General features: G+C 32.0%; 1 protein-coding gene and 1 pseudogene across 1 annotated transcript; both read left to right on the plus strand.

Annotated features, from left to right (window-relative positions):
• The window catches only part of LOC102599488 (premnaspirodiene oxygenase-like), a 4,167-nt pseudogene extending 3,060 nt beyond the window's left edge, over positions 1-1,107 (plus strand).
• An 8,236-nt stretch (positions 1,108-9,343) lies between these two features.
• On the plus strand, positions 9,344-10,791 carry LOC102599816 (premnaspirodiene oxygenase-like). The gene is made up of 2 exons (XM_015305718.1): positions 9,344-9,513; positions 9,911-10,791. The coding sequence occupies exon 2, from the start codon at positions 9,927-9,929 to the stop codon at positions 10,725-10,727; it is 801 nt and encodes a 266-aa protein (XP_015161204.1). The 5' UTR covers positions 9,344-9,513; positions 9,911-9,926; the 3' UTR covers positions 10,728-10,791.
• Positions 10,792-12,823: the final 2,032 nt, after the last annotated feature.

Genomic DNA, 12,823 nt, shown 5'->3' on the forward strand with positions numbered 1-12,823 from the left:
TTTTAATATTTTTTTGGGAGGGGGTGGGGGTGGGGTAAAAAAATTGAATCTAAAAACAAGCTTTAAAATTATTAATTTTTTGGGGGGGGGTGGTTTGAGGGTAGGGACAAAATAAATTAATTTTTTCGACAAAAAATTAATTATAATTTGAAGTTGGAAGAGAGTTTTGGAAAATGTTTTCCTTAAGTTTAGAAGGGAAGTCATTTTCCTTAAATTTGAGGAAAATGAGTTGATTTGGAAAACATTTGGCCCAACCAAACATGAGAAAATTGGAAAACATTTTTCGAAAAATATTTTCCTTCATACCAAACACACCCTATAGCTCCACTTTTGAATATAAGTAATTAACTTGTTCATAAATAAAGAACATATTTGTTGCGGGAACCGAGACTTCATCAACAACAATTGATTGGGCCATGGTGGAAATGATGAGGAATCCAAGTGTACTCTTTAAAGCTCAAGCTGAGGTAAGAAACACTTTCAAGGAAAAAGAAACTTTTGATGAAAATGATGTCGAAGAATTAAAATACCTAAAGTTGGTCATTAAAGAAACTTTCAGACTCCATCCTCCAATACCCCTTTTGATCCCAAGGGAATGTAGGGAAGACGTAGACATAAATGGCTATATTATTCCTTTGAAAACAAAAGTTATCGTTAATGCATGGGCAATCAAAAGAGATCCTAAATACTGGAATGATGCAGAATGTTTCAAACCTGAGAGATTTGAGCAGATTTCAATAGATTTTATTGGTAATAGTTTTGAATTCCTTCCATTTGGAAGTGGAAGGAGGATTTGTCCGGGGATATCATTTGGTTTAGCTAATATTTTTTTCCACTAGCTAAATTATTGTATCACTTTGATTGGAAACTTCCTATTGGAATCAATCCAAGTGATTTGGACTTGACTGAATCTGCTGGAATAACTTGTGCTAGAAAGAGTAACCTACACTTGATCGCAACTCCTCATCAACCTTGTCAAGAGTGATGCCATGGAATCAAACCTTAATAAAGGACTTTGTCTTTTAAATTTCTTTGGCAAGCCAACCATAGTACTTTCATTTTCAATTTACCTCTAATAAATGTATCTTATCATACTGGATGATGGTGTTATTATGTTCGAGGTAAAGAATAGATTTATATATTATCTTAAATATGATGAGTTTGTTGGAATTATTCCTTACCTTCGCTAGTTTTTTTCTTTTTTTTACATAATGTAAAAGATAAAAGAATTTTTACGAAACTAGTTGATTTGTATCCTACACGTGAGGCATAATCCAAATACATTTGAGCCTACCAAAAAAAGTGTCTTGTCATAACAAGTTATATTCAAAAAAATTTATCATTTATAGCAATAATATTTTTTTCACTGAATATTTATATATGTGCGACCCACAAATTTAAGTTTCTACTTTACTAGAAAGAAGGCATTTATCAATAACTTATTTTTTTGCCATATATTAGATGTCATTGCCTAAAATGCTTTTCGCAACAACAAACACGTTGTTCCATGCCATTACAATAAACTTCGATGCCAAAAATTTATGCAACAAAAAATAAAGTTGTTGCCAAAAGCTAAGTTAACGCAACAATGTTTTTTGTTGCCATAGATAATATTTTGTTGTTAAAAGGAATCCAATTTTGACTTGTGAAAACATTTAGCAAATTTTTTTTCTTGTAGCCATATATATATATATATACTAATTTGTATGGCAATATTATTGCAATATTGTATATGAAAAGAATCATGTGTACGCTAATAATAGAATAAAAGTGGGACATAAGAGTATTGCAGGGGTAGTCATGTTCCTAAAAGACAACTTTTAGTTAAATTATTTTGAAATTTGAGTATTCATGACTTAACTCTTCACTATGACAAAAATCATTTTTAGCGATAATAAATATATACATTAATAAAGTGTGCTTAAGTCTTCACCAACATTAGCTAATTAATTATAATTGAATCCAATGTCACTATATGCTTTAAAATTTTCACAAAGAAGGTTAATTACTGTTTAAAATATTTATTTAGCAAGATCATTTTTGGTGTAGTGCTCGAAGCTTCTAGCTATTCTAGATACTTTTTGCAACTCTAAATAATTTCATTGTGTTGATATTGATGATTAAAATTAAAGTTAAAATGAAAAAAAACCTAGAGTTAAAAGTTAAATTAGAAAGGGAAAAATTTGGGAATGAAAACTGCAAATAAGGTCTAGAAGTTCACTTGCCTCAAATAATGAAGCAATCACTTCGGAACTTGACCTTTTCCCTTTTGAACAGCATTCGAATTAACACAATCTATTCAAACAAGTATTCACAAAAAGTTTCGAGTTTAACAACACCATATCGAACAATTTGGAAAACGGGGTCAAAATAACCCAAAACCCCGCAAAAAAGGTCCTTCGAGTTCGCGATGGGTCTATTGCTAATGTGACAACCCTCCCCAAATGCGAGGGCACCAGACTAAGCAAAAACTCATCCAACACACAATTCTTCGAAAGGACCCTTGAGATTCGTTCGAAACCTCGTACACACAAACCAAGTATGCTTCCCGACTATACTCGGCGCTTCAGATTCAATGGAACCATTGAAAAATGAATCTGAGGTGTAACATCTCGCTAATTTGAAATAACTAGCAAGAAGTTAGGAATTGGAAATAACCATTTTTGGAAAGAATATAAAAATTTGGAAATTTGTTATGTTAAGTTGAGTTTTTGGTCAACTTCAAACAACCATAACTCCTTGCTCAGGATGATTTAGGTGTGGTTCTAGATATAGTAGGAAATATCTTGGAATAATCTTTCCAACGCCGCCGAGTTTGTGCTATTCCGAGTTCGTATGAGTGAGACATGCCCATTTGAAGTTGGGCTGTTAGAATAAGGAAATGTCCAATCCGGATTTTGGAAGGATAGTTTGGTCTTTTCCTTACCCAATTAATTTAATTCGTTTTAGTGAATTAATTAAGGGTCAAATCAAAATTTGGTCAGTTTAGAAAATTGGAAATTCACGCTAGGCTTTGAGAAATGAAAAAAGAAGAGAAAGGAGAAGAAAAGACTTAAGATTCGCCAAGAATCGTGCGATTGGTTGTGGATTTCGCCAAGGAATTAATCCTACAAGGTATGTGAGGTTTTCATAACGTTGGGTTTGTTCACCCACGTGCCAAACATGTTTATTTCTGCGTGAATTCGTCCTAAAAGAGTTTGAAAGTTGATGTTCTTGATATGTATTCTTGAATTTGATATTGTTCTTGAGTTGGGCTGAAATTGAGACGTTTCTGAGATCGTTACGAAAAATTATTGAGTTGGTTGGAGTTAGGTTCTTAGGTACATTTGTTGGGCATCTGTATCTAATAATAATTTGGGAAAAAGAACCGAGTTTGGGAGAATTGGGGCTGGAAAACGAAGAAGAAATTTTGTCAGGCAAATTTGGGAACTGGCTCCGCGTCGCGGACCTGCTCCCCAAATTTGGGAAAAGTCACTTCGCGTCGCGGAGCGGTCACAGACCATTCTGCCTCAAAAAGTATTTTTGTGACCAAAATTTAAATACATCTCTGCGTCACGGACCTAACCACATACATTGATTTTTTTTAAATCTTTTTCTCATGTTTAGCTATCTAAAAACACTCCTAAACATCATGAGATCTTTCCTATCACAAATCACAATCCTTGAATCCATAATTCAATTCAAGGAAAGTTAAGAGTCAAGTTTAGAAGCTAAGAAACAAGTCAAGAGAAGTTCATTGAAGTTTTTCGAAAGTCTTTCACAGACATTTTAACTTTGTTTTTAAGACTTAAGTTTTGAGTTAAGCAAAGAGTAAAGAGTTGAGTTCATTTTCAAAAAGCTATAAGGGAACTAAGTATTCCCAAGAGTTTAAAATGTTTTCACATTTAAACAAGAAAGGGAACATCGATTCCATGAGAGCTTTTAGGCTAAGTTTTGAGTAATTATCTCAAACCAAAGAAAGAAGTTTGTTTTAAAACAATATGAGCTAAGTATATTTTGGAAGTAGTATTGAGCACCGATATGGGGATGCGAGTTCATATTATCTCAAGTCTCCATAAACCATGTAGCCATCATGGGTAGTAAATGATCATACTCTTTAGATGACTCCTTAAGATGCTTTTAGCATATACTAGTGGATCCACTTAGTTAAGCGTTCTATATGACAGCAAAGTATAAGACAGATCTGGCAATGTGAGCAAGACGATGTATCACCACTTAGGCTCATAGTGGTGGTTGTCGGTTAGAGAAACTCCCACAGAAACTATATTACTTTATTATATGTGTAAAGTTGAGTTTGTTATTGCACTTTTCTTTAACGAACTAAGTTGTTTTTCCACTATTTTACAAGCTTTCTATATATTGCATATGTTTATTGCTTTATATTGAGTTAAGTTATTCGGGAGTTGAGTAAAGTCATGGTAAGTGTTCCTTTCAGATCCTTTTCAAGCTTAAGTTATGTTTAGCATTCCAACTCGCATACTCGTACATTCAATGTACTGATATCAGTTGGCCTGCATCATCTTATGATGCAGACACAGGTAACCAGGATCAGCATCCAGCGCCTCGTTGATCAGGTTCAGCATTCAGAGTCAGTTGGTGAGCCTTCTTGCTTTCCGGAGGGCTCCTTTTTATCATTTGCTTTCTAGTTTTCAGTTGTTAGGATGATCGGGGGTCCTGTCCCGACATCCCTCTTTGTTTTAGAGGCTTCATAGACAGTTAGTAGTTCAGTTGTCTTTACATTACCATTTCATATGTAAAGACTTGAGTTGCCATTTTGGCCAAGTTGAATGTTTGACTTTTTAAGCATTCTAAGTATTTTATTATTCAAGTGAATTTAGTGTTATTGATCATTATAAATATGCATAGAGTCTTCTGCTGAGTAAGTAAGTCAGGCCAAGGGTTCGCTTGGGGCCAACAATGGCTCTCGAGTGCCAGCCACGTCTGGAGTGTAGACTCGGTGTGTGACATGAGGTCTCCTTGATCCGAAACCCACGTAAGTCGCAATTAACTAACTTAGCACTCAAAAAGACCAAACTGACCTAAGGACCTCTGAAAAATCAACCAAGAGCTCTCGTAAGCCTAAAGTCACTCCCGAATCCAATAAAACTGTCGAAAATCTGATTCGAGTATTTGAACTCTGAATGTTGACTTAAGTCAACTCAAAGGCCAAAATCACCCAAACTTCAACCTTAAGACCTCAAATCAACGAAATAGCTCTGAATTTGAAATTGACGACAATCCTACACCAAATTCCACATTGAGGAATTGATGGAATTGACAGAATTTCATTTTGAGAATCGAAAATCTGATTGACACCGAGAACCACTTTTAACCAACTTAAGCCCTCCAAAACTAAAAACTTCCAAAAATCTCAACCTTTTACTCAAATTTCAAAACCAACTCCACAAACCAATCAAAGATAACTCGAGGCAGCTATCGAGAGGGGTAAAACGATAATTTTACAAAATTTTCAAAAATTACCTTCTGGATCATTACCTTCAATTTTAGGGGTGCACAAGTAAACATTTAAACTTGTATAAGCTAGACACTCACGTTCTACGTGATATAATATTCGTAGGATGCCGCGTAGAATACAAATTGACACATAGAACGTCAAGTAAGACTTATGTATCTACTAGTTCAACTCTATACAAATTTAAGTGTCTCTTGTGTACATCCAAAATTAGAGGATATAAATATGACATAAAGTCAAGTGAAATGTCATGTCTATATATTATGTATTTTTACCTTCTCTTTCTTAATAATTTTATAGAGAGAGTGCATGACCCATGTCACTCATTGCACCACACGTTAAAATTATTGGGATTTATTATCATAGACAACCCCTACTCCCAATTAATTTCTATCACTCTATGTGTAGTCACAATCTTTCATATTTTCTGGCCCTTTAGCATGAAAGTCTTCAAATACGACAAACTCTATTTAATACTCCATTTCGTTTGTTTTTATTTGTAGCATTTCTACTTACTTTACACATTAAAAAATCGAATTGCTATTTCATCACAATATATTTATTTGTTAATGTTTAGTATTAGATTTTAAAAAATTATTTGAAAATAAATAATTAATACTAAGAAATTGTTTAGTGTAAGATATAAAGCATAATAATTTCAAAGATAAAATATAAGACTATTTTATCCTCCATTTCATTGAAGTTATTAGATAGTCTTTAGATTATTTATCTTACCATTTAAATCATAGTGATATGATAAATTATTCCATTTATATTATGAGATAATTTATTCCCAGATAACTTGTTTACAACTAAACGACCCCTCAGGGTAAAAGATTAGAAACAAATATTTTATTTTTATATGTCAAAAGTGACAAATAAAAATAAAAAATTATTTTTAAAAATATTGAACAAATAAAAATTATTTTAAAAAAAACGACCGATAGAATCAATCCAAAATATTGAGAGAAAATTGAATATATTGAGTATTCCCTTTGTCCCAAAAAGATATGATCATTCTCATTTTATTTTATTGGATCCTATTTAATATTTTACTATGATAAAAGTTAATTAAAAGTAATTATTAAAGTGGCTTTATTAATTGTAATAAAGATGAGTATTAATGTGACTTTAATGAAGATAATTTGATGAGACTCTTATAATTGTTTTCATTTTTTTTCCTTTCACAGCATCTCCTATGATGGAAATTTCTCTTATATTAACCAAATTCAAAAGTTTTATATATATTTCTGTCCAATGCATGTAATATCAATTTTAAAGAAGCAAAATTCAGCCTCCTTAATTGATTGTGACTTTGTCAATGGACATCTTACCTTATCTAGGATAATATTGTTCTTAATACTATCTCTCCTAATTAATATATTCACACATTCATTTAAGCTTTAACTTCACGTGAAATAATACTCGCCTCTTAAGATATCTTGTAGGACACAAATTATCATATAAAACGTCAAGTAGGATCTGTATGTCTACTTGTTCAACTCTACACAAGTTTTCCTATCTCTCCTAATTAATATATCCACACATTCATCTGATCATCTTTATTTTCATTACTTTCAACTTCACATGACATAATACTCGACACTTAAGATATCGCGTAGGACACGAATTGTCATATAGAATGCCAAGTAGAACATGATGTGTGTCTACTTGTTCAACTCTACACAAGTTTAAGTACATACTTGTGTACACCAAAATAAGAGGGCATAAATACCAAGGACCGTCTCAACATGTCAGGAGGCCTAAAGTCAAATTTCATAAAGAGGTCTTTTTTTTTAATTAACATATATAAATTGAATAATCATAATATATTCGGTATAATCTTACAAATGAGGTTTGGAGAGATATGATATGATATATGCGGAAAAGTATATATTATAAAGTTGGAATAATTAAACTCAATTTTAAAAAATTTAAAATGTGTATAATGATATCGAAATAGTGTTGATATAATGATATAAAAATAAAGTTGATTAGTTTTAGTGCTTAATAATGTTGAAAATTAGTGTTTGTTGATAAGTTTTATCAACACAGAACAATAGATTTTGCATAATGTAAAAGGTTTGACCGTTTGAGAGACTTACGAATATTCAATAATGAGAGAATAAAAATAGTAAAAAGAGAATTAAAAAATAAATATAAGAATAATAATGTTGGTTCATGATAGTCGTCATAATATAAATGAAGCAACAAAATATATTGCCACATAAGAAAGGATGTTGTATAAACTAAACACTATTTCATATCTCAATTATTACAATGATCTCTATATTAAATAAGGTAAAAAATAATTATATTTTCTACCCATTTTTTTCTTCAAATTTATCTATATATGAGGTTTTTTAAACAATATATATATATATATATATATATATCTTTGAAAGAAAGTGCCCCCCGAGCGATTTCTTTAATGGCCTCATGGTCGAGACAACCCTGTGAATACCATATGAAGTCAAATTTAAAAGTCATAATACATAAATATGCCTTAAATTTGTATAAAATTGAACAAGTAGATACATGATTTATACGTGACATAATACATGTAAAATACCATGTAGAACATCATGTAGGACGACCTGTGTATCTAGTTGTTCAACTTCATACAAGTTTAAGTATCTACTTGCGCACATCTAAAAATAAAGAACATAAATGTGAATTGAGGCCAAGTTAAAGAATCTCTATACATTATGTTATGCTAATTAAAACACATTTATATATTATGCATCTTTTCCTTTCTCTTTCGTGATAATATTATAGATATGCATGACACATTTCACTCATTCCACCACACGTCATAATCATATTAACATTATTGGGATTAATTAGGGAAAAGAGTCTAAAAAATACTCTAACTTTGGCCGAAATTGCTGTTACGATACCAAACTTTATGGAGGACCTTTCACCCCCTGCACTATTTAATAGTGTATTTTAAAATATGTGTCCACGTGGACACATTACTATTTATAATGATGCTATATTTATGATGTCCACGTGGGCACATATATACCTTTTAAATACACTATTAAATAGTGCAGGGGGGATAAAAGGTCCTTTCCAAAGTTCGGTATTGTTACAATAATTTCAGTCAAAGTTCGAATATATTTCAGACCTTTTTCCCGATTAATTATCATAGGCAACCTCTCCCCTACTTCTCCAATCCTCTTGCTTTCCTGCGCTCAATTAATTTTCACTATTCATGTCTAGTCTACATCTTTGATTTTGTTGCCCTTTCTCATAAAGATTAGTGGCTATAGGCATGATAAAATTAGGAGTTGTTTGGTATGAGGTACAAAATATAATAATTTTACAGATAAAATGTAGAATTGTTTTATTTTGCGTTTGGTTGGAGGTATCAGACAATCCTAAGATTATTTATTCCACTATTTAATTATATCTTAGTGATGAGATAAGTTATCACATATATACATGGTGGAATCACTTATCCTAGGATAACTTGTTCCCAACCAAACAATACATTAAGTTTTAGTCTAATGGTATTTGATGGCTACTAACTATTGTTTAATTTTTAGATTATTAATTTTTTATATAACTATATGTATGTATTTAAAAGTTTGTAAGGAAAAATATTTATTTTTGAAAAGAAGATAGAGATATGTGATCTAATGTGGTATCTTATGATATTTTTATACTTTGTTTTTGAGCTATAGTTTTCTTATTTAGTAAGATTGAATAAGAGTTAAAGAAATGTTGATAATTTTAACAATTATGGCTTTTCATGTTGATAATAAAAAATACAACTTAAAATTCTAATTACACATTTAAAGAAGGGAATTCAATTGAGCCTCCTTTATTGATTGTGACTCTGCCAATGGACATCTCACCTTGTCCCGGATATTAACCTTCATAATAATACTATCTTTCTACACATTCATCTTAATATCTTTGTGAGTTTTTGACATATCAACACTCCGCTCCATACAAAAATGTCATTTCTTTCCAAAACAAAAAGCCTATAAAAGAGCATATGCAACAACACTTTGCAGAACCTATCAAGCCAAATAAGTCAGAGGCGTATCCAAGGAGGGGTCACCGGGTTCACGTGAACCCATGCTCCCCTCTCGAGATCATATATAGTAGTATTATATTTTAAAAAAATATTAAAATATAGATGTGTGAATCCATACTCGGAGTATCATATAACGTTATGATGACTTGGTGCACCTCTCTACGTGAGGTTAGAAATTTGAATTTTATATTCATCTTGCTTTATTTTTCTTTCTAAAATTAGATAACACCTCTCTAAATGGTTATTGGTAACACTTTTGACATTTTAATTAATTTTGGACCTATAATATTAATTTGAATGGTTTTCAGTAATAAAAACCTAAATGTCGTAGATCAACCTTTTTGTAATAATGCACCCATCATCTCGAAATCCTGGATACGCCTCTGCAAATAACCCTCCCAAAATATGCATTTCTTCAACTTCTTTTCCCTTTTCCTTTTTGTGTCTTTCCTCTTTTTGTTAATTAAATGGAAAAATTCCAATAGCAAAACCAGAAGATTGCCTCCAGGTCCATGGAAAATACCTTTAATTGGAAGCATGTTTCATTTGTTAGGTGCACTTCCACATCAAGTCCTTAGAAATTTAGCCATAAAATATGGACCAATTATGCACCTTCAACTAGGTGAAGTTTCTCTAGTTGTTGTTACTTCTCCTGACATGGCCAAACAAGTACTAAAAACTCATGCCCTCGCTTTTGCATCTAGGCCCAAGCTTCTAGTTGGCGAGCTTCTATTTTATAAGGGGACCGATATTGTCTTTTCCCCCTATGGAGATTACTGGAGACAAATGCGTAAAATATGTCTATTGAAATTGCTTAGCGCCAAAAATGTTAAGTCATTCAGCTCTATTAGACAAGATGAAGTTCGTCTTATGATTGAGTTTTTTCGATCATCTTCTGGAGAGACAGTTAATGTAACAAAAATGATTTATCAATTCTCGAGCTCTATGATCTGTAGATCAGCATTTGGGAAAGTATTCAAAGAGCAAAACAAATTTATAGAACTCGTTAAAGAAGCGTCACGTTTAATGGAAGGATTTGATGTGGCTGATTTATTTCCATCACTAAAATTTCTTCATGTGTTATGTGGAATGAAGGGTAAAATTATGGATGCTCACCATGCATTAGATGCCATTCTTGAAAACATCATCAATGAGCACAGGAACAATGATGAATTAGATGGTGAAGGTTTCTTGTTGCATTGCTAAGACTAATGAAGGAGGGAGGCTTTCAATTTCCAATCACCAACAACAATATTAAAGCTATTATTTTTGTAAGTACCTTCTACTTCTTATTGTTATTAATTAAGTGTGATTTGCCTTGAGCCGTCTATCGAAAACCGTGTCTCTAATAAGAATAAAGTTGTCTACAAATATACCCTCCTAAGATCTTACTTGCACTTGTATTCTCAAATTGTATAAGTGTAAATAGAACTAGAAATCGTACTTCTATGACAAAATTTACTCATTTGAAAAGTAGAACGAAAAAAATTAGAGAAAAACGATCAGAATGGTCCTTAATATATGGGTAATGCTTTATCTTGGTTTTTAATGTATTTCACTTGATTGAATTGATCCTTAATGTATGATAAATGTGTTCATTTTGGTTCTTAATGTATTTCACTTGATTGAAATGGTCCTTGATGTATAACAAAATGTGTTCATTTTGGTCTTTTACCCTAAATCTAACATATAATTTTTTTTTTAAAAAAAGTGTTAAATCTAATAAAATCCACCGTTAATGTTTTCTTTGTTAGCTCCAAAGAAAAACTCCGTGAAATCTAACACCATTTTTCTATTTCTCCAACAAAATTTACTATTTTCTCTTTCCTAAAATTTTATTCCACTGACCTAATATCCATTTCTTTTTAAGTAAGAGAAAATTGAGACAATGGTAATATATTTCACGGAGTTTTTCTTTGGAGCTAACAAAGAAGACAATAATGATGAATTTTGTTAGCCACATAGGGTCCATAGTTGAATTTAACACTTTTTTTAAAAAAAGAAATTGTTAGAGGTAGGATAAAGGATCAAAATGAACACATTTTGTTATACATTAAGCACCATTTCAATCTAGTGAAATACATTAAGGACCAAAATGAACACATTTGTTATACATTAAGGATCATTTCAATCAAGTGAAATACATTAAGGACCAAGATAAAACATTACCCATAAATTAAGGACTATTTTGGTCATTTTCTAAATTTATATATATATATTTATTTATTTATTTATTTTTTTTTTTTAATTCTTTTTTTCTATTCTTATCATACTATAGAAGTGGTGGTTCCTCAACTACTACCAAACCAATCAAAAATGGCCACGTACGGCTAATTAATATTTCTCCATCATCTCATCATCATCATCATATCATCATCATCATACTATATAAGTGGTGGGATTTCTACTTTCTATTTCTTTCTATTATATTCTATTTTCTATTCTACTTCTATCTATTTTTTTTATTTTTTTTACTTACTATATATATATATATCATCGTACTATAGAAGTGGTGGTGTCCTTGGACAACCAAGGGTACTCCCGTAATTTTCCTCAACTAATACCAAATCTTCTTCTATATCTATCTTCATCATCATATCATCATACTATATAAGTGGTGGGTCCCCTGGGCTTAAAAGAGCTCCTACCAATACTACCAAACCTATTAAAAATGGCCACATAGGGCTAATTCTATATAAGTGGTGGTTCCCTTGGACTACCAAGGGTATTCCCGTCATTTCCTTCCTTAAAAGAGCTCCTACCAATACTACCAAACCTATTAAAAATGGCCACATAGGGCTAATTCTATATAAGTGGTGGTTCCCTTGGACTACCAAGGGTATTCCCGTCATTTCCTTCCTTAAAAGAGCTCCTACCAATACTACCAAACCTATCAAAAATGGCCACATAGGCCATCATCTCATCATCATCATCATATCATCATCATCATACTATATAAGTGGTGGTTCCCTTGGACTACCAAGGGTATTCCCGTCATTTCCTTCCTTAAAAGAGCTCCTACCAATACTACCAAACCTATCAAAAATGGCCACGTAGGGCTAATTAATATTTCTTTCTTTTAGCACTTTTTCCCCCCTCTCAAATACTACCAAACCAATCAAAAATGGCCACGTAGGGTTTCCCTTGGACTACCAAGGGTATTCCCGTCATTTCCTTCCTTAAAAGAGCTCCTACCAATACTACCAAACCTATCAAAAATGGCCACGTAGGGCTAATTAATATTTCTTTCTTCATCATATCATCATCATCATCATCATCATACTATATAAGTGGTGGGTCCC

This window comes from Solanum tuberosum, unplaced genomic scaffold (assembly GCF_000226075.1).
Source record: "Solanum tuberosum cultivar DM 1-3 516 R44 unplaced genomic scaffold, SolTub_3.0 scf00997, whole genome shotgun sequence".
In the NCBI taxonomy this organism is placed as follows: domain Eukaryota; kingdom Viridiplantae; phylum Streptophyta; class Magnoliopsida; order Solanales; family Solanaceae; genus Solanum; species Solanum tuberosum.